The 27440-nt window shown below is 42.2% G+C and overlaps 1 protein-coding gene across 2 annotated transcripts in view; it reads left to right on the top strand.

Moving 5' to 3' along the window:
• The window catches only part of MAK (male germ cell associated kinase), a 43327-nt gene that overhangs the window by 530 nt on the left and 15357 nt on the right, over nucleotides 1-27440 (top strand). Inside the window, exons 2-9 of one of the 2 annotated variants that reach the window (XM_047102191.1) lie at nucleotides 191-312; nucleotides 4758-4837; nucleotides 7661-7793; nucleotides 11240-11411; nucleotides 12372-12539; nucleotides 18816-19121; nucleotides 23747-23919; nucleotides 26874-27022. In XM_047102191.1, the coding sequence (XP_046958147.1) occupies nucleotides 191-312; nucleotides 4758-4837; nucleotides 7661-7793; nucleotides 11240-11411; nucleotides 12372-12539; nucleotides 18816-19121; nucleotides 23747-23919; nucleotides 26874-27022 (1303 nt within the window). Of the gene's footprint in view, nucleotides 1-190; nucleotides 313-4757; nucleotides 4838-7660; nucleotides 7794-11239; nucleotides 11412-12371; nucleotides 12540-18815; nucleotides 19122-23746; nucleotides 23920-26873; nucleotides 27023-27440 lie in introns of those variants that run through there. The other variant, XR_006966178.1, reaches the window with a different exon arrangement.

Raw genomic sequence — 27440 nt, 5'->3', positions numbered from 1 at the left:
CCATTCATTACTGGAAACACTCACTGCTTACTTTAACTTAGTCATGTAAAATATTGTAGACACTGAAACTTAATTGATTAATGAGTTCAGAAGATCACTTAAGGTAATTATCATAGGTAGCACTGATGAGGTTTTGCCAACTTCTATAACTTGGCTTTAAGAATTTTATTGCCTATTTGCTGTGCTGCAGTCTCTGAAGAAGCTTAACCACGCCAACGTGATCAAACTAAAAGAAGTTATCAGAGAAAATGATCATCTCTATTTTATATTTGAATATATGAAAGAAAACCTCTATCAATTAATGAAAGACAGGTATGTCTTTATTTTACAAAAACCATAATTTTTTCCCTGTTACCTCCTCTCTGAGTTCCTTGGATCCCTTCAACACGTCACACTTTACAGCATGAAGGGTTGGTCACCCCGACAGTGAATCTAAACTAATTAGCTGATATCCTCAGAACTCGAAGAACCAGCTATGACACAGCCACCATTTTTCTGGTGTCATCTCGTAAAAGTCAAGGTAGGGACACCTGGGCGACTCAGTCAGTGAAGCGTCTGACTCTTGACTTCGGCTCAGGTCCGGATCTCATGGTTCATGAGATCGAGCCCTATGTCAGACTCTGTGCTGACAGCATAGAGCCTGCTTGGGATTCTGTCTCTCCCTCTCTCTCTGCCTCTCCCCGACTCATGTGCTCTCTCTCTCTCTCTGTAAAATAAGTAAACATTTTTTTTTAAAGCAGGTAAAATGGACATTAATCTCCCACATGTGACCAGTAGCTACCATGAAAATATTAACCTCCCCAAGCTCGTGGCACATGACTGAAGCTCTCTCTCTTCACACGTTTAGAAATTAAAATGAGGATTTCTTTGGAATTGGTAACACATCAAGTCTTATCATTCACTTAAATGTTCTAATAGATGAACTTACTAGATCCCTTCATGAAACCTGCTTCCTTCCTCCCTTCTTTCATGAACCTTTCACAAAGTGCTGGAGAGAGTAATGAAGCAAGAAAATTTTCTCAGTTTTGTCCAAGGCCAGCTTTATTACTGAGCATTCAACTGTAGACAGGTTTTGTTTCAAAAAGTATAGATAGTGTGTGTGTTTATATGAAATATTTATCTTGATTTTTTTTTTAAGTTTATTTATTTGCTGCGCTGACAGTGGAGAGCCCACGCGGGGCTCAATCTCACCAACCATGAGATCACGACCTGAGCGGAAATCAAGAGTCAGATGCTTAACCAACCGAGCCACCCAGGCGCCCCCATTTTACCCGCTTTTAAAGCCAGAGGTGTTCAACAAAAGATCCTATAATACTTTATAAACACACTTCCCAGTGGCATGCTGATTGCTATCTCTGTATCTCTTTCATACACACATACATACCCACTCAAAGTAATCCTTAAGGGTGGTGAGTGGATTTTTCTTTAATCACATTTTTCCTTCTTTCAAAACATACTTATTGAATGCCTGTTAATGTCCTATCATTAATAGCAGTTAAAATAATGGTAAAGAAAATTTCAACCCCTCAAATCAGTGTTTATTTTTCTCCAGCTCTTTCTGGCCCATGGAAACAGGCATGCATGGTTTTTTTTACTTAGTTTCAGTTTTAGTGGTGATAACTTTTTTATTTGATTGATTCACTTACAAGCGTTTTGTTTTGCTGATACATAATCTTCAGTTACTATTGTTAGTATGTTCTGTTAAATGACTATACCATGCTTCACTCCTCTCTTTTATTTAAAAGAAATAACTATCAGGGGGAGAATACATTAATTATACTGTATCATACTGATGAGATTATTTTGTAGTCATTAAAAGTGAAAATTATAATGAATATGAAAATGCCTATGAATGGATAATAAAACAAATAAAAATTATAATTATGTAACATTGAAACGTAATATAAAAGTTATACATGTAAATGGATTAGTATTGGACCAGAATACTGAAAAATCAAAATAGTTTTTTAATCAGGTGATGATGGATAGTCCTAAATGTTTGGCTTCTAATAATCATACTCTTTAAAATCGGGGCGCCTGGGTGGCGCAGTCGGTTAAGCGTCCGACTTCAGCCAGGTCACGATCTCGCAGTCCGTGAGTTCGAGCCCTGCGTCAGGCTCTGGGCTGATGGCTCGGAGCCTGGAGCCTGTTTCCGATTCTGTGTCTCCCTCTCTCTCTGCCCCTCCCCCGTTCATGCTCTGTCTCTCTCTGTCCCAAAAATAAATAAACGTTGAAAAAAAATTTAAAAAAAAAAATAAAATAAAATAAAATGTATGAAATGATATATTGAGATATAGTTGTGGAAGAAAAAAATATATTTAAAAAAATTTTTTTTAATGTTTATTTATTTCTGAGACGGAGAGAGAGCATGAGTGGGGGAGGGGCAGAGAGAGTGGGAGACAAAGAATCCGAAGCAGGCTCCAGGCTCTTAAGCCGTCAGCACAGAGCCCCACGCGGGGCTCAAACTCACAGACCACCCGATCATGACCTGAGCCGAAGTCGGACACTCAACCTACTGAGCCACCCAGGCGCCCGAAAAAGATATTTTTAAAAAAAGATATTAAGTAAATATAAATATTTAAAATGTTATACTTTCATCATTTATATATTTAAAAATATATAAATCTGTGCTGAGTGGATAATGCGATAGCAAAGGAACAATAAAAATAGTCAAGTTTGGAATTTCATGATTTAGTTCTGATTTAGTTCATGATTTCTAAATTAAGTGGAAATAAAAATGATACTGTTTGATGATTATTCAATGTAAAAGGGATAAATTTAACAACAGTTGTACATGGCAAAGAGCTATTTGAGGCTAAGTGGCTTTCTTACACTTTGTTTTTGGTAGCTTAACTTCCTGAAGCGTTATTTTGAGGATCAAGATTAATTTAAAAGCCTTTTTTATTCACGTAATCTTTTTTTCTATTTTAACTGAAGGCCAATATATATAAACCTTTGCTCTGATGCTATAACTGTACCTTTAATTTATAGCATTCATTATATAATTTAAATTGTTGGCAAGGATAAAAATATTTTGTTTCTTTTAAAATGTATTTTAAAAATATTTCAATAATATGGGGCTGGCTCAGTTGGAAAGACATGTGACTCTTAATCCTAGGGTCGTGAGTTCAAGCCCCATGTTGGGTGTACAGATTACTAACATAAATAAATAAATAAATTACTTAAAAAAATATTTCAATAGTATATGATCAATAGTATTTTCAAGCTTTATATAAGATCAGTGTGTATCTTTCTCTATTGTGTGTTTTCAGCCCATTTGGTGAGATATTTTAGAACATTACATAAGCATATAATATAGTTAACAATGCAATATTCAGAAATAGGCCATTTTCCATATGTTGAGAGCATTTTGAATAAACATTCGAATCCAGGGGCACCTGGGTGGCTCAGTCAAACGTTAGGCGTCAGACTTGGGCCCAGGTCATGACCTCACGGTTTATGAGTTTGAGCCCCACGTCGGGCTCTGTGCTGACAGCTCAGAACCTGGAGCCTGCTTCAGCTTCTGTGTTTCCCTCTCTCTCAGCCCATCCCCCGCTCACTCTCTGTCTCTCTCTCTCTCTCTCTCTCAAAAATAAACATAAAAAAAACCCCACTCTAACCCAATCAATCATGCTGTGATAAAGATGTTAGAAAATGTTGAAATTATGATGAGCTTTTAAAGCTTAAAATGAGGGGTGCCTGGGTGGCACAGTCGGTTAAGCGTCCGACTTCAGCCAGGTCACGATCTCACGATCCGTGAGTTCGAGCCCTGTGTCGGGCTCTGGGCTGATGGCTCAGAGCCTGGAGCCTGTTTCCGATTCTGTGTCTCCCTCTCTCTCTGCCCCTCCCCCGTTCATGCTCTGTCTCTCTCTGTCCCAAAAAAAAATAAATAAACGTTGAAAAAAATAAAAACTTAAAATGATTACTTCTAAAACACTGCTTGGTTTCAGGGTCAAAGAGAATTAATTCATGTTAACAACTAATATGTTTCAGTCTTAATTTAGGCTTTATTAGGGTCTTTATGTAAATACCATATAAAGCTGCACCGTCCAATACCGTAGCTAGTAGTCACATGTGGCTCTCGAACTCCTGAAACATGGCTCGTCTGGACTGAGATGTTCTTTAAAGGTAAAATAAAAACACACACCAGACTTTGAAAACTTGGTCCAAAAAAAAAAGTAAATTCATTAATAATTTTTATATTGACTACATGTTGAAATGATACCTGGTATAGATACTAAATGAAATATTGTTAAAAATTAATTTCACCTGTGTCATTTGTTTTACTGTGGCTACTAGAAAAAAAGTAAACACGTAAGTGTTTCTCATTTGTGGCTCTTAATATATTTTTCCATTGGACAGTACCAGTAGGCAATACAGAACTGAAGCAGTTATGCCCCTAAAACTCTTAAAGCCTCTATCACACAGATTTGCACACCTGGCTTACTTGACTATTAGGAGTTTTCCAATTTACTTTGCTTCTCTTGGGACAGTTTAAAATTTAGCTATTGAATATTCGTGCAGATACATTCATTACTGGGTTTGAGTTTTTACCGAACATCAACACAAACAAAAATTCTAATGGTCACGTTTCAAATTTACAACCTTTCAACAACTATAGAGCTACCTTTAACCAGTATCATGAGGCTAACAGGGGCTCCGAGGGAGGAAGAACATCTCCTTTCTTGTTTGTTTTGGTTGGTTGGTTAACAGCGTTACACGACTGTTTGACTGTTTATTTGTTCGTGTCTTCACAGAGACAAGCTGTTCCCTGAGTCAGTCATCAGAAATATTATGTATCAAATATTACAAGGACTGGCATTCATCCATAAACATGGTAGGTTTAAATTTCATTTCCCTGCCTCTTTAGATGACTGTCAAGGTCACGAGGTCACGTACAGGAATTGTACATAAACTGTTAAATAATATTCTATTGAGTAACTACAACTTTGGAGTATGTGCCTACTATATAAAATGGTATTTCTGTAATCTCGAACTGTCTTCCTCCAGAGCAGAATTTGTTAACACTTTGATCATCAGCTGTTAGTCCCAGTTACAATAAACCCATCCTATAATCGCCTGCCCTGATTTTACCTTGGAAATGAAAACAAAGCAAACAAAGTGCCCTTCTTTTGGAAAAGATCGGAATGCTTTGATCACATGACCCCTTATTAACGTTTAAATAGTTTAAAGCGCCCATGCTATGGTGTTTCATAGTTTTCCTTAGTATTTGCATTTAGTTGTTTCTGTTCTTTGTGTTTCATATTGTTGCCGGTTCTGTTCTTTGAATGAAATTAAGGAAAGTGCTTGGTCTTATTTTTATGAATGTCTCATTTATGTGATCTTCATTTATAGTCTTTTATATACCTATCAAACCAAAATAATTAGTCCAAAAAGTTAACATAATCAGTATGAAAGTTTTTAGCGAACATTTGTTTAGAATCACTAGATGTTCCGATATTAAATTGGAAGGGTTTGTGCCAGACCACCGCTGCGTTCTGAACGGAGGCATTTGGAAGTCACCAGCATCAGTCTCCTTTCACGTTTCATCCCATAGTTTATATGAGAAGATATGAAAGGAGAAACTTTCCCCTTTAACTGTTACACGAGATAATCTAATGTCTAAAAATGCTATTTAAGGGCACCTGGTGGCTCAGTCGGTGAGTCAGCTGACTCTTGATTTCGGTGCGGGTCATGGATTCACGGTTCGTGGGATCAAGCCTCGCATCAGGATCTGTGCTGATAGAGCAGAGCCTGCTTGGGATTTCCTCTCTCCCTGTCTCTCTTCCCCTCTCCCACTCACGTGAGCACACATTCTCTCTCTGTCTCTCAAAATAAATAAACATTTAAATCAATAGATAAAAATGCTATTTATGTATTCCACATAAGCATTGTCAGAACATTCCTGAATCCCACTTTTTGGTCCTTTAAACATCTAAAACCTACGGTAACATACTACAACCCACTGGTAAAAGCCAGTCATTTATTAATTACATGGAAATAGAGGACATATGCTATTTTAACTGTTCATAATGGACTTTCCATCTTCAGCCCATTTTGTAATACTGACCAGCATGGAAACTCGTGATATTTGCCTGAGTTAATTTATGCCAGTAGAAACCAATGTGCGGAAAAATCAAAAGCATTATGAGTTATTTGATTTTTGGAAAGACTTTTGTGATTTACTGATATTTTTTAGGTTAGGAATAAAATTGGTTTAGATTCCTTGGGTCTATAGGAGGAACTCCCAGCCACGTCAGAGCATAAGAGATTGCAGGAAGAAGTTGGCTTGGGGGTTGACGAATTAAAAGTAAAGAACACAAATGATGTGCAGTTGGCTCCACAACCGATGACAGTGACTGGGGACACCAGACTCCAAGAACAATAGATATTTTTACAGAAGCTACATTATTCTTGCTACAGTGGACAAGCATCTCAGATGTACTACTTTGAGCAAACATTTTTAACACAGCGGCTGTCCCAATATAACACTAATATTTTAGTTAAAATAGGACCACGTTACCAATACCCTTATATTAGTGAGAATGGGGAAAACCTCAACTGTACAAATATGTAATTGGTTTGATTCTCTACGATTTTACGGATTATGTCAGTCGACTCACCACCACCTGTGTTCCTGTTCTTGTCTCTGCGGTAAAAAAAAAAAAAAAGTGCAGTGTATTTCCCTTGGAAGTTTGTGAAATGGATCTCGACAGCTATTTTGAGTAAGAAGTACCAAAGAAGTACTGGGTACAAAACTGGTGTGATGTCACCAGTGTCGAGCCCGCACTGGCTTAGAAGGAATTAGAAAAGCTTAGGCTTAAAACTCGGCTTAAAAAGTTCAGGCTGAAGCTACGTGAAACCCGCTCCCACAATGGTCACCTACAGCGGATCCTACAAGGGACCAGGCCCCCTCTTGACTCTCCCGCCTCGCAAGGTCATTGGAATACAGGCCACCCGTGTGTCACCGGCGTGCTTTAGATGGCCCTTAGAAATGTACAAAGAGGGTTTTCATGTCCTTCTTCCTGGGTGCCTCGCGTTCACTGACCTGCCTTTCAGCTTCAGTCACCATTTATTTTACATACTGAACTGGTAAATGACCATTATAATTATTGGGCTTTTCAATAAAGCAGCTACCAGGGGAGAACTGAGCTGGTAAATAACACAACTGCAAATGAAAGAATTGGCTAAAGTGGGTGCAGTTGCGTTTTCGTTTAATGGACTTTTCAAATAAGTGACGTCAGCCTGAATATGCAGCTTTCCTCGGGCTTTGATTAGGCTCCTTCTCTTCTGCCCTCCCCCTCCTCATCTGCGGCACAGCAGTGACCATAATACGTCCTTAAGGTGGTTGTGCAAATTAATGGAGATAATCGTAATGTGGCCAGTGTCTAGCTCAGTGCTTGAACTTACCGGATTCACAAATAGAAATACGTGTTAAGTGGGAATTTTTAATGACCTTAGGTACAGTGGGAACTTTCTTGCCAATTTATTTTGAACGCAGGGTGCCTGCCACCATCACCTTTTAGAGAATAGTTAGGGTTTATTTTTTTCCTAAGTTCACATTCCTAATTACAACAGAGAAGTTCACTTATATTTTGTTTAGGTTTCAAGTATGTTTAAACGTGATGATCAATTATTGTTTTCCCTCTCTGTTCCCCAGGTTTTTTTCATAGGGATATGAAACCAGAAAACTTGCTTTGTATGGGCCCAGAACTTGTGAAAATTGCTGATTTTGGACTTGCAAGGGAATTAAGATCACAGCCACCATATACTGATTATGTATCTACCCGATGGTGAGTAGTTTCACGCAATTCTGTAGAGGTTTATGTCTGTGTTGAAGTTTTACCACAAAAGATCGTTACATCGCTTTCTGGAGGTTCCATATCGAGTATTTAAAACAAAATATAAAACTGACTTTTGCATTCTGTGGAGAAAGAAGGATTGGGTCATGACTATTCTGAAGGAAAAAGGATTTCATTAATTGATTCATTCACTTGACAAACATTTGTTGAGCACGTACTATGTGCTAGATTCTATCTCAGGCACGGGGAACACGGAAGTGAACATCACAGGAAAAAAAATCTCTGTCTCATGCTGCTTACATGACATCCAATAAACAAATAAAAACATCATGGGGGGGCGGGGCGCCTGGGTGGCTCAGTTGGTTAACCATCCAAGTTCAGCTCAGGTCACGATCTCACAGTTCGTGAGTTCGAGCCCTGTGTCGGGCTCTGTGCTGACGGCTCAGAGCCTGGAGCCCGCTTTGGATTCTATGTCTCCCTCTCTCTCTGCTCCTCCCCCGCTCACACTCTGTCTCTCTGTCTCAAAAATAAATAAACTTAAAAAAAAAAACAAAACCCTGGGGCGCCTGGGTGGCGCAGTCGGTTAGGCGTCCGACTTCAGCCAGGTCACGATCTCGCGGTCCGTGAGTTCGAGCCCCGCGTCAGGCTCTGGGCTGATGGCTCAGAGCCTGGAGCCTGTTTCCGATTCTGTGCCTCCCTCTCTCTCTGCCCCTCCCCCGTTCATGCTCTGTCTCTCTCTGTCCCAAATAAATAAATAAACGTTGAAAAAAAATTAAAAAAAAAAACAAAAACCCAAAAACCAAGAAACGTCATGCATTACCAACAGGAAGACATGCACATCCTCATCAGAAGACATGTAATAGTCCCAAACTGCAAGCTACCTAAACGTCCATCAGGAGCAGCGGAATATATTCACCCAGTAGAATGCTTTCCAGCAATGAGAATGAAAAGCCTACAGCCACACACAACAGTACGACTGAGTCTCACAGATATAATGCAGAGAGCAAGAGGCCAAACAGGAAAAAAGTACATATGGTAGGATTCCACTTATATAAAGTGAAACCCAATGTATGCTGTCAGCAGTCAGGGTAGCAGTTATGTGAATAGTGACAGTGAGTGCGGGAGAGGGACCTCCTGGGATGCTGACAACGCTCAGTTTTTCTTGAACTTGGTGCTGCGTCAGTAGATGTGTTCTATTTGTGGAAATCCATCAAGCTGCCCTCTTACAATACGTGCACTTTTCTGTGTGTGTGTGTGTGTGTGTGTGTGTTACATTCCAGGAAAAACAAGCATATTGGTAAATCAGGTGGTGATACATTATTATGGAGAAAAATAAAATATGGACAGGGACAGGGAGTTGGGTGGGTAGGGGAAGGACAGGGCATGTTGCTATTGTAAAGAGAGGCTCTCGCTGAGAAGGAGAGGCCAGGGCAAGAAGGAGCTTTCACGCAGACAAAATGCTGAGCGCAAAGGCCTTGAGACGGGAGCGCCATGCGTGAATTCTGCCAAGAGCAGAATGAACAGGGACGACTGTAGGAGGAAATGAGGCGAGAGAGTGTATGGAGTGGCCAGATCTCATGGGTCCTTACAGGTCATTGTAAGGACTGTGGTGGCTTGTTAATCCGGGCGGGCGAACTGGGGAGCCCCTGGAGGGTATTGAGAAGAGGTGTGATATGATCTGACATGCCTTCGAAGTACCACTCTCACTGCTGTATTAAAAACAGGTTTCCGAGGAGCTAGGGAAGAAGCAGGGACACCAGGCAGGAGGGTAATTGTTACAGTAATTCTGGCAGGAAGTGACAGTGGCTTGGATCTGGTGGCCACGGAGGTGGTATTTTTAAAGCAGCACAACCGTGACTTCCTGGTGAATCAGATGTGGGGTGTCAGATAAAGGAGTCAGAGACTTTCAGGTTGTTTTTTTCTTTTTTTCTTGAGCAACTGGAAGATTGGAGTCAGCACTAATTGATATGGGGGAACCTCAGTTCTGTTTTAGGTTGAGTATCTGTTTTCATCTGGGTAAATTTAGGTTCCATACTGAAACGGAATGAAATTGAGACTTGTTTTCAGCATCCAAACTTGGCAAAACATTAAAAACAATGAATTTTATCTCACAAAAAGCTCAAGGCATAGTAACAAGCATTGGCAAGGACACGGAGAGACCGGATCCCTCACACATCACTGGTGTGAGCGTGAAATGGTGCAAAAGAGTCAGTGGTTCCTCAGGGGTTAAACATCCAGTTAGTACGTGATCCAGCAACTCCACACACATTTCTCTGGTATGTAGCCCAGGGAAATGGAAACACACATCCACACAGAAACTTACACATGCATGTTCACAACCGCACTACTTATGATAGCCCCAAATTGGAAACAACCCAAGTGCCCGTCCACTGGTGAGTGGATAAATAAGGTATACTAGGGCCATATCATGGAATACGATTCAGCAGGAAGAAGAATGAAATACTGATACGTGCCACAGCATGGACGAACCTTGACAACATGCTAAGTGAAAGAGGCCAGTCACCAAGGACCAGAAAGCGTGTGGTTCCACTGGTAAAGCTAGAGCACTGGGAATACAGGGTTTTTGGGGAGGTATGGGGTTTCTTTGGGGGGCAATGAAAATGGTCAAAGTTGATTGTGATGATGGATTACACACTCCATGAATATACTTAAAGCCCCTGAGTCATACGCTTTGAAATGGAGAGTTGTATGTTATGACATTATGTGAATTATATCTCAATAAACCTGTCAAAGAAAGGTACTCAGGATAGAAGCAAAAAACACACACACACACTGTGACACATTTGGGCTGAAAAATCTACACATTTCAATATGGAAAAAAAGAAGTGAGAAGTGAGAATATTTCCTACCAGGTAGCTTTGCTCTCGTAAATAGCGTATTTTTCTCCATGAAAATACATGTTAGTTAAGGGAATGGAATCAGTTGAAGGAATCAGCACTTTCAAACTGATAAGTAAAAAGAAGGAAAAAAACCCCACACTACTTAGGGACAATCTTTGCTAATCTTTTGTTTTCTGTCCTTCATATAAATATAGCATGGATACAATGCTTGGTAAAATTATACAACTGTTCTCATTCAGAATGTATCTGCTTCCCTTCAGAGCCCTTCTCCCCGCCACCCCCCAACCGTGTCGTATAGCATTTATTTCCATATTTATTCGTTTGAGTTCCTATCTTAGGCCACTTGGACACTTCATTTAAATTTTTCTCCAGCTCCACCAACTGTTTGTGGTCAGGGAAGATATGTTACGTCCAACGTAACCCCAACACATTGTATAAATGCCGGATGCACAGAAAGCACTTCATACCGATCCCTTGGTTGAAATGCGTGACCAAACAGAATAGAACCTTACTGCCACACCATCTTTGAACCCACAGTCAAATTGGCCTGTTTTCTTTTGTTTTCCATTTTCATAGGTATCGTGCTCCTGAAGTTTTATTAAGATCTTCAGTTTATAGCTCTCCCATTGATGTATGGGCTGTAGGGAGTATAATGGCCGAACTGTATACATTAAGACCACTTTTCCCAGGGACAAGCGAGGTCGATGAAATCTTTAAGATTTGCCAAGTTTTAGGGACTCCCAAAAAAGTGAGTACTCTCGTCCTTAAGTTGTTATAACTTTTGGTTATTTATAACTTTTACCTTGGCTATCTGATATCTTTCATTTTCAAATAGGCTTATGTTTTAATGGTTATTTGTTCTTATAATCCTTTTTTTTTTTAATTGGGTGGGATGAGAAGCCAGAGTCCCCACCAGACTAAAGAAGAAAAGATTCTTGCCTTTAAGAACTTAAGGGAATACTCTATATTTAGCATTGCTGACTGCATAGATATCCTTGCTTAGACTCTCCTACTTGCTCTGTGAATGTTCATTGGCATCGCCTCATTAATCCCAGGTGTCCTGGACCATTTTCGCTTAAGCTTTTCCTGTTTCTTTCTATGTACCTCTGCCCTGGATATGTGATGTCTTGAACCGACTACTTTTCAATTAACTATTGCATTCAGCTAGACCTTACTTTCTGATACGTACTTAATAAATATATATCATTATCATTACATCCTAATTGTATTCACATGTGCCTTGTAGTTAACATCGGACAAGTAAACAGTTATCAGAGATTTACTGCAATTTGTCATTTCCCAGCTATGTGCAGTTTTTAACACTGGATGGGATGTATATAACATATAATAAGGGTCTTTGGGATGATCAGCCGCTTTGTATATCAGTTGTCCTTGTTTATTCAAAGTCACCTGGATATCATCCTCAAGGTCCAAACACCAGACAAGAGTTGGATATTCTGAAATTTATAGAAGTGCCTTCTCATTTTTTCCTAACAGTTCCATATTCCTTCTATACTCTCCGTAGCACTGAATTGTATACGTGGTCTGGTGTTTCATTCTTTCATCTATTTATGGTAGTCAACACTAACATTTTCATACACCAGTGATTTTATATTATTTCTGTGTTTTTAAATTGATTACTAAAAACCATTTTTCTTTTCTTTTTCTTTTTTTGCTCTCCCATCCCACCCACTTATATATTCCCTAGAGTGACTGGCCAGAAGGGTACCAGCTTGCATCCTCTATGAATTTCCGCTTTCCCCAGTGTGTTCCTATAAACTTAAAAACTCTTATTCCCAACGCCAGTAATGAAGCTATTCAGCTAATGACTGAAATGTTAAATTGGGATCCAAAGAAGCGACCGACAGCAAGCCAGGTAAGATGAATCCCCTGGTACAGTGTTTGTTCCTTTCCTTCCTTCCTTCTTTCCTTCCTTCCTTCCTTCCTTCCTTCCTTCCTTCCTTCCCTCCCTCCTTCCCTTCCCTTCCCTTCCCTTCCCTTCCCTTCCCTTCCCTTCCCTTCCCTTCCCTTTTTGTTTTGAGGGTTTACAATACCAGGAATATTTTCATTTACAAAGACAAGTCTATTCTCAACCAGGGTTTTACCAAGAGAAGTAAGCCCAAAACCCTAAGGCATCCAATATGTCATGAATTAATTTCTAGGCCTACAAGATGCCTGGGAGAATTGAGAAGACAGCCACACCAATGATGTTCTGTGTCTGGCGGTTCAAATGAGGTTGAGGCTGAAAGAGATCAATTTCTCTAATGATAAAAATTCAGGGGGCGCCTGGGTGGCTCAGTCAGTTCAGCATCCGACTTCGGCTCAGGTCATGATCTCACTGTTTGGGAGTTTGAGTCTCTCATCGGGCTCTGTGCTGACAGCTCAGAGCTGGAGCCTGCTCAGGATTCTGTCTCTCTCTCTCTCTTCCCTTCCCCCGCTCATGGTCTGTCTCTCTCTCTCTCTCTTAAAAATAAATAAACATTAAAAAATATATTTAAAAAAAATTCAGGCATGTGACAGAGAATTAGGAAGCAACTCATCACTGGTAGTAGAGAGGCATCTCTTCAGCTAGGAAACAGATTTTCTGTGCTCTCCTGTGGTTTAGAGGTGGGTCCTTGTTCACTCCACACAACAGTGTCATTCCTCCATAGGACTGGAATGTTGTTCACTCTGCAGCCCCCACAAGAGGGCAGCAGGTGGTACCCTCGCTTGGCTCCTCTGTGACTAGCCCTTCTACATCCTACAGGTGTCCCCTCGAGTCGCAGTCTTGAAAATGCCATGGTTGTGTTTGCAAAGGGCTTAGATTTAAAAAATCTAAGCTTTAGCGTATACTTATTGTTATTTAAATATAAATTCAGTATTAAAATTGCCAAAACAGGGGCACCTGGGTGGCTCAGTCGATTGAGCGTCCACCTCTGGATTTTGGCTCGGGTCGTGATCCCAGGGTCGTGGGATCGAGCCCCGCTTTGGGCTCCACAATGAGCATGGAGCCTGCTTAAGATCCTCTATCTCTCCTTCTCTCTCTCTCTCTACCCCTCTCGCGGCTCGCACTCTCTCTCTCTAAAATAAGAAAGAAAAAAAAAAACTGAATTACCAAAACATTATTTCAGAAATAAGGTTGAGAAATGTTCTCGAAAGGTGAACTGGAAGAACAAATGGGAAAGAATAGTCAAGACAGGTTTGAATAAGTAATTGGAGGACAGTGGTGGGGCAGACAGCTTGCCCTATCAAATATTAAAACAATCTGTAAAGTGATAGTAATTACAACAGTGAAGGTACTAGCATACGGATGGGCAGACAGCTCCGAGTTGCAAAAGCTGTAAGTCAGCAGAGGGTACATATGGCATCACAAATTGGGGGGGGGAGGGGTACCATCACTGGGACAATTAGTTAATTCTTTGGAAAAAAGTAAATTTAGGTTATTTCTCACCATACTTCTCAATTTTTCAAGTAAATCACAGAAGGTTTAAATAAGAAGAAGGACAAACGAAACTATTAAGAACTAGAGAAATTATAGGTGAGTATCTGATCTCAGGCTAAGAAATAGAGGAGAAGTCATAGAAGAAGCCACAAAGGGAAAACTCAGATTTTTTTTTTCCCATCATGATAAATGCACTCCTTAATCCCCTTCACTGATTTCCCCCGATTTCCTCCCTCCCCCCCGGGTGACCAACAGTTTGTTCTGTGTAGGGAAAGCTCAGATTTGATCACATAAAATTAAAATTTTCTCTTATAAAAATCTTAAGATTAGAAGGCAAATAGCAACAAATCTTTTTAACAAATGTGGCGGTGTATTTTCTAATGTTTCTAAATATTGGCTACTTTTGTAATAAAAATGCAATAAAACTCTTTAACTCTTACCTAAAAAAGAAGAATGGGCATGAGACATGTTAAAAAGTCACAGAAAGGGGTGCCTGGGTGACTCAGTCAGTTAAGCATCCTACTCTTGGTTTCAGCTCAGGTCATGATCTCAAGGTTTGATAGATCGAGCTCCACATCAGGCTCTACGCCGGCAGCGTGGAGCCTGCTTGGGATTCTCTCTCTCTCTCTCTCTCTCTCTCTCTCTCTCTCTGCCCCTCCCCTGTTCATGCACACACTCTCTCTCAAAATAAATTACATTTTAAAAAAAATTTTTTTTAACGTTTTATTTATTTTTGAGACAGAGAGAGACAGAGCATGAACGGGCGAGGGGCAGAGAGAGAGGGAGACACAGAATCGGAAACAGGCTCCAGGCTCCGAGCCATCAGCCCAGAGCCCGACGCGGGGCTCGAACTCACCGACCGCGAGATCGTGACCTGAGCCGAAGTTGGCCACTTAACCGACTGAGCCACCCAGGCGCCCCTAAATTACATTTTTTTTTAAAAATCACAGAAAAAGAGGGGCACCTGGGTGGCTCAGTCGGTTGAGTGTCCGACTTTGGCTCAGGTCATGATCTTGCAGTTCGTGAGTTCGAGCCCCGTGTCGAGCTCTGTGCTGACAGCTCAGAGCCTGGAGTCTGTTTCTGATTCTGTGTCTCCCTCTCTCTTTGCCCCATCCCCACTCATGCTCTCTCTTTCTCTCTCTCTCTCTCTCAAAAATAAACATTAAAAATTTTTTTAATAAAAAAAATCAAAGAAAAAGAAATAAAAATTACCAAAAATATTTTTTTGATGCTTCCCCCCTTGTTCCCCATGGTAAAATGCAAAAAAAAAAACAAAAAACAAAAAACAAAACCTTTGAAAAGCTATTTCTCTAAGTACTGGAAAATAGTTTTGCAACATAGTATATCAAGAACCTTAAAAACAACCAGAAAGTTGGATAAAGATTTCTGCACACAGATGTTAAAAGCTAATTAAAAACTTTCCATTGGCAGTATAAACCTAAATGTTTCCAAGGGAACATTTCAAGTTCAAACATCATTAAAATAGACTGTTTGCTACAATTAAAAAATGGAGACTGCTATTTGAACAAGATATTATAGCAGATATTATAGTAGATGCTGTTAATGCCTCACCCAGATCTCCTGTGCCAGGTTGATGCACCTGTCCTCCAGCTTCTGTAAAGTGCTGGTGGCTAATGCTCACAGCTGCTCCCTTTCCTGGACAATTGCTCCAGCCAGCAAAAACCAGCATCACTGAGAGGTTACGTACCCACACATCTGCTTTGGGGACAGTCTAGATCCTTTGCGTGGCTGACATAAAGATACCTTTGTTTTAAGAGGGCAAAACCCTGAAGCCAGATTTTCATTTCAGAATCCCCCTCCTTCTCTGTGGATCGGGCCAAGGTAGACTTGATCAGAGTTGGTATCCTAGGTTGACCCCTCCCCACCCTTATCCTTCACCCACTTCAGATTTTTTTTTTTTTTTCATGAAAAGCACTCCCTCAATATATCAGTGGTACCCACCAGATCTCCTTCTTAGGCTCTGTTTCTAAGGAATCTGAATTAAGGCAGACAGTATGAGCTCCTGAAGTAATGCACACTTTATACCTTCAGATAAATTATATAATCTGTGGGCACAGAACAAAAAAAAATGGAATTTTTAAAATGAAACCATTTTAGAGAATTCTCAAGTTCAAATGCTAAGTTTAAAAGCAGGCTAGAATATTATAATACAATATGATTTTCTTTTAAAAAAATATACGTATATTACATGACTAGAAGGAAGTTCTGAAAAAAACAACCCGTCACAATGTGAGCAGTAGTTTTCTTCTGATGTTGGCATTAGAAATCATTTTAATGTATAGAAATTTCTATACATCCTTTTTAAATCATTCTTTGTTCATTTTTTTTTTTATTTTGAGAGAGAGAGAGAGAGAGAGAGAGGGAGAGAGGGAGAGAGGGAGCAAGCAGGGAAGGGGCAGGGAGAGTGGGAGAGAGAGAGAATCCCAAGAAGGCTCTGAGCTGTCAGCCAGGAGCCTGATGTAGGACTCGAACTCACAAGAAGCCGTGAGATCATGACCACAGTGGAAACCAAGAGTCAGACACTTAACCGACTGAGCCACCCAGGCACCCCTCTATGCATCCTTATTGTATGCAATGCTCAAATATTCCCTGCATGAGCAGTAAAAAATAAATTATTTCTAAAAGACTCTCCTCCTCTGGAAGGACGGTAGCTGATATTAAAGAGGAAAAATTGTTACAGACGAAGCCGTGAAATTACGAAACGCATTTATAAAGGTTCCGGTTCCAAAATGTAGCCCATTTCAAATTCAGGAGTATTGACACACTAATTAATATGACTTAATGCAGAATTTGAGTGCCTTCTGTGTGTCACGCAATGCTGTATTTAAATTGTGTTTGTAGAGCTCCACTTAGCAATGTCAGTGTAATTAACACGGACACCAGCTGTGGTAGGGGACATCGCAGAATTAAAAACTCTTCTGCCTCCGCCGAAATCCACCTCCCTGCCCTTAACCTCTTTCTTGTCCACTATGTCATAGCCTTGCTTTTTAGTGGAAGCAGGGAGGCCTAGTTAGGGAGAGATGGAAGTTATAGGATACAGGGGCCATGCACAGAGCTACTTCTGTCCCCCCAAAAACTGCCCTTGCAGGCCTGAGAAGCAGCCAACTGTGGGTCAGGGCTGTGCTCACACACAGGTGGGGACCGGCTTAGGGCAGGATGTGCAGGGTAATAGGGCTGGGCGACCCCCTCACTTCAAGGACCCCTCCCACCTTCCCTCCCCTCCCCCCACCCCCCACACAGACACAAACAGCGGAACTGGGAGCCTTCCCCCTTAATCCAGGCACAGGCTTACTGGTAAGGGGCTCAGCCTCCACAGCTGAGCTGCACAGAAGACTTCGGACGTTCTCTAGGTCAATTTTCATCCACCTTGGTGCTGCCGACATTTGGATCAGATCACCTCTGTTGTAGGGTTGTCCTGTTATTATACTCGATGCCAGGAGCGCCTCCCACCCCCAAATTGTGACAATAAATAAATGTCTCCAGAGGGGACAAATCGCCCCCAGCTGAGAACCTCTACTGTAGCTCATGTCCCCAGACAGTCGTGAGGGGTCCTCCACTCCACCCGCCACCTCCATGCAGCAGCAGCGAGTGGCTGACTGAACTAGTTGAAACTCAGTGATCAGGGGCACCTGGGTGGCTCAGTCGGTTGGGCGTCCGACTTCGGCTCAGGTCACGATCTCACAGTCCGTGGGTTCGAGTCTCGCGTCCGGCTCTATGCCAACAGCTCAGAGCCTGGTGCCTGCTTCAGATTCTGTGTCTCCCTCTCTCTCTCTGACCCTCCCCTGCTCACACTTTGTCTCTCTCTGTCTTAGAAATAAATAAAAGCATTTTTAAAAATTTAAAAAAAAAACCCTCAGTGATCATTTTTTATTATTATTTATATTTTCTTTCCATAAATATCTGGTATCTTTCCATAAATATCTGGTATCTAAAACATATTCACTTGTCATCTCCTTTCTTAGAATTTTTTTTATTGCTAGTAGGTATGTAGTCATCCTTAGGCTAAGTGTAGGCCTGAATTTTATATAATGTGATAGTTAACCGTTGAAAATGAACTACATAGGTTTTCTTAACTCATTTCCTAATGCCTTTGGACCATGATCAGTATCTAGCATTTTAGTTTGAATGAATCGCGTCAAATTTGGCCAGTGCTTATAAGCTAGATTTTTTTTTTTCATACAGAATCTTTAAATACAATGGTTGTGTTGCCTGGATGTTAAAATTACATGTGAGTTTGACATTCTTCCTACTATGTTGTACTTTGCTTTTTTTTTTTTTTTAATTTTTTTTTTCAACGTTTATTTATTTTTGGGACAGAGAGAGACAGAGCATGAACGGGCGAGGGGCAGAGAGAGAGGGAGACACAGAATCGGAAACAGGCTCCAGGCTCCGAGCCATCAGCCCAGAGCCTGACGCGGGGCTCGAACTCACAGACCGCGAGATCGTGACCTGGCTGAAGTCGGACGCTTAACCGACTGCACCACCCAGGCGCCCCTGTACTTTGCTTTTTAAAAGAAATTTCTTTCCTAAATCGTTACTTCCCAGTCCTCTTTTTGAAGGTACCACGTAAGGGGAAAACTGGATGCTTTCTGAGTCTTTGAAGCTTATCTAGTCTAGTTCTATACGCTGAGCTCGCCGCCGGTCGGTGGTTCGTGTGCAATACATGTCGGTGAGACCGTTTTCCATTTCTTATTTCCCTGCTTTTTGTAGGCACTGAAGCACCCGTATTTTCAAGTTGGTCAAGTATTAGGCCCTTCCTCACATCATCTGGAATCAAAACAATCTTTAAACAGGAAGCAGGTGCAACCACCGGAGCCGAAGCCATCTTTAGTTGATCTAGAACCTGAGCCTCTGCCGGACATAAACGAGCAGACTGTCAGACAGCCGCAGACGAAGAACAGCCACCAGCCACTGCGGTCCATCCAGCCGCCACAGAACACGAGTGTCCTGCAAGCGCCCAAGCAGCAGAAGCAGCCACAGACGCTATTTCCGAGCATCGTCAAAAACACGCCGGCCGTAAGTAGCCCGTGAGGATCCTTTATGTGCAGTAGTTTGGTGCGGTTAGGCTTCTGTTTTCTAGGCATTCCTAAAAATGCCTAGAAATGTTTGTTTATTTTTGAGAGAGAGAGAGAGAGAGAGAGTGCACACAAGTGGGGAAGGCAAAGACAGAGAGAGAGAGAGAGGGAGACACAGAGCCCGAAGCAGGCTCCAGGCTCCGAGCTGTCAGCACAGAGCCTGACGCGGGGCTCGAACTCACTGACCGCGAGATCATGACCTGAGCCGAAGTTGGACGCTTACCTGACTGAGCCACCCAGGCGCCCCCGAAAAAAAAATTTTTTTAAGATGTAAAATATGATTCTATGTTAAAGTCCTTGCTTCCTCTGGCCGGGGCTTAGCATGAGATAACTTAAAATTCTAATATGGTTTATGAAAAGAAAAACTACCAAAACTAATGTAATAAAGTTTTGATGTTACAGACTTTAACAGTTACTTAGATACAGAAGAACTGAAAGCATTTAATAGAATATGGGACTCAAGAGAGCTGACCCTAAAATCTTAAGGATTTTAACAGTAATTTTATACTGGTTTTAAATACTATTGAACATGAACAGATTTTTTTTTTTTTTTTTTAAGTGTCAGGCATAGTATAAAAACTTCCTCTTCCGACTTCGGTTGTTTGGTCGGTTCAGGGAGCTCGTCATGTGCCATATTACTGGCTCCTCAAGATGTATACTCCCAAATGCACTGCGTTATGGGCATTTTAGGACTGAGAGATCTCAAAGAAAACTGCCTAGTTCCTTATTCATTCCTGCCACCCCTATAGAAGCAAGCTCTGCTTGCAAAGCCCTGACGTATTTTAACATACAATTAATTATTTGTATCTTATGTGTATTGTTTATTATTTGGCTCTTCCTACTGGAATGTAAGTTTCATGAGGTCAGGGATGTTGTCTGTTTTGTTTATCAGTACAGGCCCCAAACCCAGAATGGTGCCTGGCACACGGTAAATTCTCAAATATCTGTTGAACAAATGAGTGAGTAATTGTCCACATTACTTCTGTCCAGCACCCCCAGGGTCCTGAGGAATCCACATCACCTTTGGCGCATTTCTGACTATTAGAAAGTTCTTCCTTATACTGAGCTAAACTCTGGTCTTCTTTAGCTTTTATTTATTTATTTTTTTTTATTTTTTTAATTTTTTTTTTCAACGTTTATTTATTTTTGGGACAGAGAGAGACAGAGCATGAACGGGGGAGGGGCAGAGAGAGAGGGAGACACAGAATCGGAAACAGGCTCCAGGCTCTGAGCCATCAGCCCAGAGCCCGACGCGGGGCTCGAACTCACGGACCGCGAGATCGTGACCTGGCTGAAGTCGGACGCTTAACCGACTGCGCCACCCAGGCGCCCCTTTAGCTTTTAATAAAAGTTCATCACTCTTTGAGAAAGGCAGCCATTCAGATATTTGAAAATAGCCCTTATACTGCCTGCCCTTTTCTCTAGGAGAAACATCCCCGGTTCCCCTATGTGCTCTGCACATGACATCATTCACCAATGACTGAGTAATCCTTGGTTCCTGGGTAGGAAGGAGCTGTTGAGTCCCCCTTACCATCCTGCTTCCCCGTTAGAATGAGGCTACCAGAACCAGAGGTGAACAGCAGGCAGGGAGTATAAACCATGGTGAATCACCTCCAACATCCCAGAACCAGAGGTCCATCCACTCATGCCACCAAAGATTACATTTTTGTTTTTTTTCTTGGAAGGCGCATCAAATGTTGAGTCATACTGAGAGGAAAAGAAAAAGAATTATTTACTGAGTATCTACTAAGTGCCATGTACTATGCCCAGCCCTGGTATGCACTAAGTTAAAGTACCCAATACCCTAGCCCTATACCTTCATGATGAACAGAACGGCAGCGAGCCCTTGGGCAGGCCACTAGAACTTTCTTCTAGATGGACATTGATCCACTGGCAGCACTCTTGGTCAGAGTACCGAACTACGTACTTAGTCTGCTATAACAAAATGCCATAGACTGGGTGGCTCTAAGCCAGAAATTTATTTTATCACAGTGCTAGATGCTGGGAAGTCCAAGATCAGAGCGTTAGCCAATTTGATTCCTAGGGAGGGCCTTCTTCCTGGTTTGTGGATGTCACCTTCTTGCTTTGTCCTCATATGGCAGAGAGAGAAAGCAGGCTCTCTGGAGTCTCTTTCATAAGGGCACTAATCCCAGTTACCTTCCAAAGGCCACTTGTCCAAATACCATCACATTAGACGTGGGTTATAAATTGGGGGGGGGGGGGGTGGTCAGCAGTACTGACCCTGCCTTGTTGTCCTTTTGTCGCTTCACTGATAGCCTCAAAGACCCTGTCACCCATTTTGTCGAAGGCCACACAGACTACATACGTTGTGTGCTTCTTATAAAAAATGGTTGCCTACGTGGTCTGCCACTCCTTTCCCTTGATGCTCAAAAACTTTCCCTTTAGTAACTGATTTTCGAATCTTTGTCCTCATCCTATAAACGTATTACAGTGGAGTTGGCAAAACTCCACCTTCTACGTTACAAAAATTACGTACATTTGCCCCTTTCCGTCTTCTCAGGCATACGACTTGATGTTACTGACACTGTTCAGAAGCACACAGACTCAGCACCCTAAAAAACCATTCCACCAAAACCAGAGCCTTAAACTCAGCTAAGTGTAACCTTTGATCAGCTCTTCTTATCTGGGACCTGATAGCTTTTTATTCTCCTTAGTCTAGAGCTCATTCTCCCTGGCAAAGAAAACAATAACAGAAGTCGGCAAATACCATTTTCGTCATGGGCCATCACTGTGACACCACGGGCTCCAAGCAATAGTATATCCATTCTTTAAACATCGTGCTCCAGAGATAACTGTATTTGCTGACCTTGCTTCCAAATTCCCTAATTTTCAATTGCCTTTTGGATTCCTCGGTTCACAAACCCCAAAAACACCCCAAATAAATTTGAATAAAACCGCTCTCTGATCCAAGCCAAGTCTTCCTCCTCGTTCCTTATTTCTGTTGACAGGGCCCCCATCCTGAAATGATTCCTGCCTTTCCTTCTCTGCATCCATTAGGATTACACTCAGTGACTTACGACGGAAACCCGACCACTGAGGCTCCAACAGTAATGGGTTGTTTTCCCACATGACAAGAAGTCAGTGGTGGGCCAAACCAGGGCTGCGGCAGCTTGTAGAAGGAACCAGACCGCTTCTGCCTTCCTGTTCTACCATGCTTAGCAAGCGGCTTTCCTTCCTATGGCCACAACATGGCTGCTGTCCCTTTGGGATGGCATCTGCATTCTAGAAGAGGGAAGAGTGATGGGGCCCCTGGGTGGCTCAGGCCGTTAAGCGTCCGACTTCCGCTCGGGTCATGATCTCACAGTTTGTGAGTTCGAGCCCCGCGTCGGGCTCTGTGCTGACAGCTCAGAGCCTGGAGCCTGCTTCGGATTCTGTGTCTCCCTCTCTCTCTCCCTCTGTCCCTTCCCCGCTTGAGCTCGCTCTCTCTCTCTCTCAAAAATAAATAGACATTAAAAAAACAACAACAACAACAAAACAAAACTCTGGCATGTCATGCTAGCTGTCCCAGAAATCCCTGGTAGACTTCCACTGACAACTCATTGGCTAGATTGTGTCACATGGCTACAAACAGCTGCAAAGGCAGCTAGGACTTCAGGTATTTAAGCATACTGCTGCAACGAGTGCTGCCACACTCTTCTCTCACATCTGTTCACATAGATGCAAAGTCCAGGCCTTTAATTCCTTGTTAAGGGCACACGTGTTCTTTCCCGAGCATTCCAACGACTAGGAATCTGTTGCCCTTGCCACTGCATGCCAGTATAACTGCAAAGGCCTCCTATCTGAAGAGTCTGACCTTCGGGAATGCTGCCTGTATCTCCTCACTTTTTAGCTCAAGAAACATCCAGTGTTTTCCACTGCTCACAGGAGAGCTGCAGCTCGTTAGGCAGACGCTGGAAGGCCTTCAGACTCCAGCATCAGTCTGTCCTTGCAACCCTGTCTTTCACTACTTCTAGCACCAACTATCTGCCTTGATAAGCACCAACCACCCTTCCTTCCCAGAACACACTCTGGCACTTTTCTATCAGAAAGTCACCCTCTTTCCCTCTTCCAAACTCTGGAACAACAACAATAATAGTAATAACAATCGTACCACCTAACTCAGTGACTCTCATCACGCGTTAGGCCCTAACCTAAGGACTTCCGATGTATTTTACTATTAAATTCAGAAACACTAATTAGATAAACATTGCATATCACCATTTAAGGAGGAGGAAACCGAGCCTTTGAAACGTTCAGTCACTTGCCCAAAGAGATAGTCACACATGGCAGTTTTCCAAATTATACAGCGATGAGCAGTTCTGATCCTTAAGTATTCGAGTCCTCCCCCAACCCAATGTCAGAGATCTCTCCTTCCTCGGAACCCCTATCCTGTTTTTAGCACGTGCTACCTATCTTTGTTAACACTTTTCAACGTGTGTACGTGTTATCTTAACGATATGGAAGGCCCCTCGAGATCAGGTACTCTTAGTATAAGGTAGAGTAGCTTGTGCATAAAAGGCATTCAGCAAATGATTAGAGATGATGATGACTGATTTTCCACCACAGAAGCCAAATGGTACCCTGGGGCACAAAAGTGCTAGGAGGCGCTGGGGTCAGATGGTGTTCAAGTCTGGAGACAGCTGGGAAGAGTATGAGGATCACGATCTTGGAGCCTCCTATTCCAAGCGGCCGAGCATGGGTGTATTCAAAGAAAAGAGGAAAAAAGATACCCCATTCCGGTAAGATTTCACATCCCTCAGGAAAATCTACTTTTATCATGTATCAACTTTATGTCACTCAGGACATACAAATGCAGGGAGACATTAAAGGCAATAAGTAGCTTAATATTGTTCTCTTCCATAAACCCCAAATCTGTACACGTACCTCTGGGAAGGTAAGAATCTTGGCTTCTCACGGTAAAGATGCTCAGTATTAATGGCTAAGTGCTGCAGGCGCGTGGAGGGAAGGGCTCTTGTTAAGTTTTGAGCGTACCCTGATGAAATACGATCCCACGATTCCCATCTGAAATCCGCATGCCTATTTGAAGAAAGCAAAGCACAACCTACAGAGGCAATGATTTCTTCCGATGGCGTTCAGGTTCCCTTATTTGTTTGTTTGCTATTCTAAACCTTTGGGATCACTTCCTAAACTCTTCCTGGAAGTTTAACGTCTCCAGCAGCCCCCTGTCTTTCTCTAAGCCCAGTATTCATAAGTGCACCATTCACCTTTGAGGTGAAGGTGGGTTAAACGTTGTGAACCAATGTGTGGGGAAATACTGTCTTTCTCTCTCCCTCTTTCTCTCTCTCTCTGGAATAAAAGAATAGGGAGAAAAACATATTGGCAGGAGGCAGGGAATTTTATCTAATAGCTATCTGGCATTCCCTTGGGGTCCACATATCTCTGAAGGTACATGGAGATTCTGTGAGGGGGACCTATGCTTGGATAATTCTCAGTCAATATGTTTCTAGTTTCTCAAATTCCATAGGGACCCTTCCCTAAAATACATGAACTTGAGAATAAACCTGCCTAATCCCCCTGCGGAAAGTCACACCTCTTAGCATTTTCATATGTGAGTGGCAGGAAGGCCAAACAACTTTTGAGATGCTAAGCAAAAGGAGAAGTCAGAAGACCAACACCTTCCACTTGGAAGGCTTTGTTGTCCTATAGTATTTCTCTTCAAGGGAAAAGCCCACATTAGAAATAGGGAATTTTAGCCTATTTGGAAAGCACGTGTTGGAAAGCACGGAGATTCAGAACCACTAAAGCACCAGGACCCAGTGATGCTTATTCTTTTAAGTGTACCAGAATGTTCTGTGAAACTGTCTGATTTTTCAAAACCTATACATTGTACATATATACATTGTACTATATACAGTTGTACTATATATAATGTACTATATACATTGTACATAATTTGTTGAAGATTCAGAGTGTTTATGGAATAAGGGTAAGGAATAAGGGAATAAGTTAAGACTTATTTTATCAAGTCGTACCATGAAATACTCCAATTACAGTCAATCCTCATAATATTTCACTTTATAAATTATTTACTGTTTTCCACCTATTGTTAACAAGAAACAAGAAATAAAATGATTTAATTTACGATGGGAAATTATAGATGTCAGCTTAAAGATGTCAACATCTTAAAGACGTGTAGAGAGCTATATAATTCCTTTTTTTAAAAATAATTCTTCGCGTCTGCGTTGGCCTAGTCTGTAGATGACTTGAAAACTTTTTTTTTTAACCCATGACGTTCTAATTCCAGCTGAATTTTATCACGTACTTTTAGGGGTAGAAGAGATTTGAATCCAAACCTATAGATCGAGTTTGTAGTCCACATACTTAATTCTGGCAAGGAAATGATTGATAAATTTCAGCCTCAATTATTCCTTTTCTCTTGAAATTCGTTCGAAAACCTGTATGACAATCAATTTTTAATGTATTTCTTCCATTTTTTTATTTTTTGGTATCTTCAAATGGCTTTATACGATTTAGACATAACAATAATGATTAAGATACTTCCATTTATTAAGCGCCTACCTAAATTTTAATTTGTAATCTTCATACTCCAGTACAACTGTCTGCAGAGTAGACTGCTGAGAGTCAGATAGGTTGAAGGAACAGGTTGCCTAAAGTCAGACGAGGCCTAATCCCAAACTAGACCTCTGTCTCTTTTTTTGCACCACACTATTTCTTAAGCAGTAAGAGCTCAAACACTCGGCGCACTGAATGGACCCTGCTATTGTCTGCTCAGTTCCTCTGGCGGCCTAGGCTTCCTCATAAAGAATACAGAAGACCCAATGCCAAAGTGTGCAACTTTTACTGATGAGGTGGTCTCTTTTAAAGTCAACAAAAGCAAGATGTTTATACTTGCGCGCACGCTCGGTAGACGTTTACTAAATACAGAGATGTATTAAGCCACGGCAGGAACAGGATGTGGTCTGTCTGCAGCCCATCAAACGTATAGCGGCAGAAATAAGACCTTCGAGTCAGCACGACATCAGAGCAGAGCGTGCACGGAGTGCTGCTAACGAAGGAGCTGCAAAGAGCTCAAAAGTCCTGTTTACGGGCAGCAGAGCACTTCGAGGAGAGGAGGCTTTCTGGAATGAGCGGTCTTGAAAGTGGGGCGAATCTCAGCGGCTGGCATGACTACAATGGGCTGAGCCAAAGGGAAAGGAGGCAGGAACGCGTGGGGCCGTTTGGAATGAAAGGGGCCCCCTGCCTGTGTCTAGAACTACCCCTGAGCGGGTGGGGGCAGCCAGCAGCTCAGAGGGCCAGCCAGGCCAGCGTCAGCCTCCGAGGGGGACCCAGACGGCCTTACTGATCAGACGTTACGTGAGTAGGCAGGGACGGTGGCCACGATCCAGGGACGGTGGCCTCCCAGGATAAACCCACCACCGCAGCCGGGGCTGGGGAGCCAGAAACATTATACGCAGGCAGTTTGCTGCTCGGCGATAAAGCTTTCTGTCACATCATGGCTGGTATCAGAAACGATTCCAGAGGCTGCCTGATACCTTTCGGGGGAGAAGTCGTCCCTCGGTGCTCCCGTCAGCAAAAGGACTCTGACGGGAACCGTGTTGAGTGGGGTGGCCTTGCCCGGTTTGAAGAGACGCGCAGGGGGCGGGTGGGGGACGCCGTAGCTGCCGTCGTCTCATTTTTCAAGCAGTGATGCTACCTTCTGTGGACTTTCAAGGCTTCCAGAGTCGGTGCCCTCAGCCTCGCACCACTCAGCAGGGGAAAACAAGAGCTTACCCGCTGCCGTTTCCCAGAAATCGGATTCTGAACTGTCGACTGCTTCCACCGCTAAGCAGTACTACTTGAAGCAATCCAGATACCTTCCAGGTGAGCAGAGAACATACAACGTTAATGCTAACTAGGGGAGGGGTCAGGCTTAAGCGTCCTGGAATATTTGCAGAAAGGGCACCACTGAAACAGCGCTCTCTGCCAGCTCAGCCTGGTCAGTGCTTGTTCCCAAGTACTTTCTGGGTCCCCTGCCTCGGGGAAGTCTGCTCAAGAAATGCCTGGCAACCGAAAAGATGAGAATAGGCTTCAAAAAAAAAAAAAAAAAAATACCTCCCTCTCCCGCCAAAGCTCTGCCTTAGTAAGCGCTAAGTTTTATTAAAACAATTCTGCACCCCCGCGACACCGTTTTATAAAATGTAGCATTTTACACTGTTTCCTAAATGATCGGGATTGTGTTCTTGAAAGATCATTGTGGGTAGAGCATATTAGGGGCTCAAGAGGCCACTGCACGTGTCTG

This window comes from Lynx rufus, unplaced genomic scaffold (genome assembly GCF_022079265.1).
Source record: "Lynx rufus isolate CCGP_SWC_20201006 ecotype Redwood Valley unplaced genomic scaffold, mLynRuf1.p SCAF_6, whole genome shotgun sequence".
NCBI classification, from domain to species: Eukaryota; Metazoa; Chordata; class Mammalia; order Carnivora; family Felidae; genus Lynx; species Lynx rufus.
The sequence above is the reverse complement of the archived record's forward strand: the minus strand, read 5'-3'. Positions and strand labels throughout refer to the sequence as shown.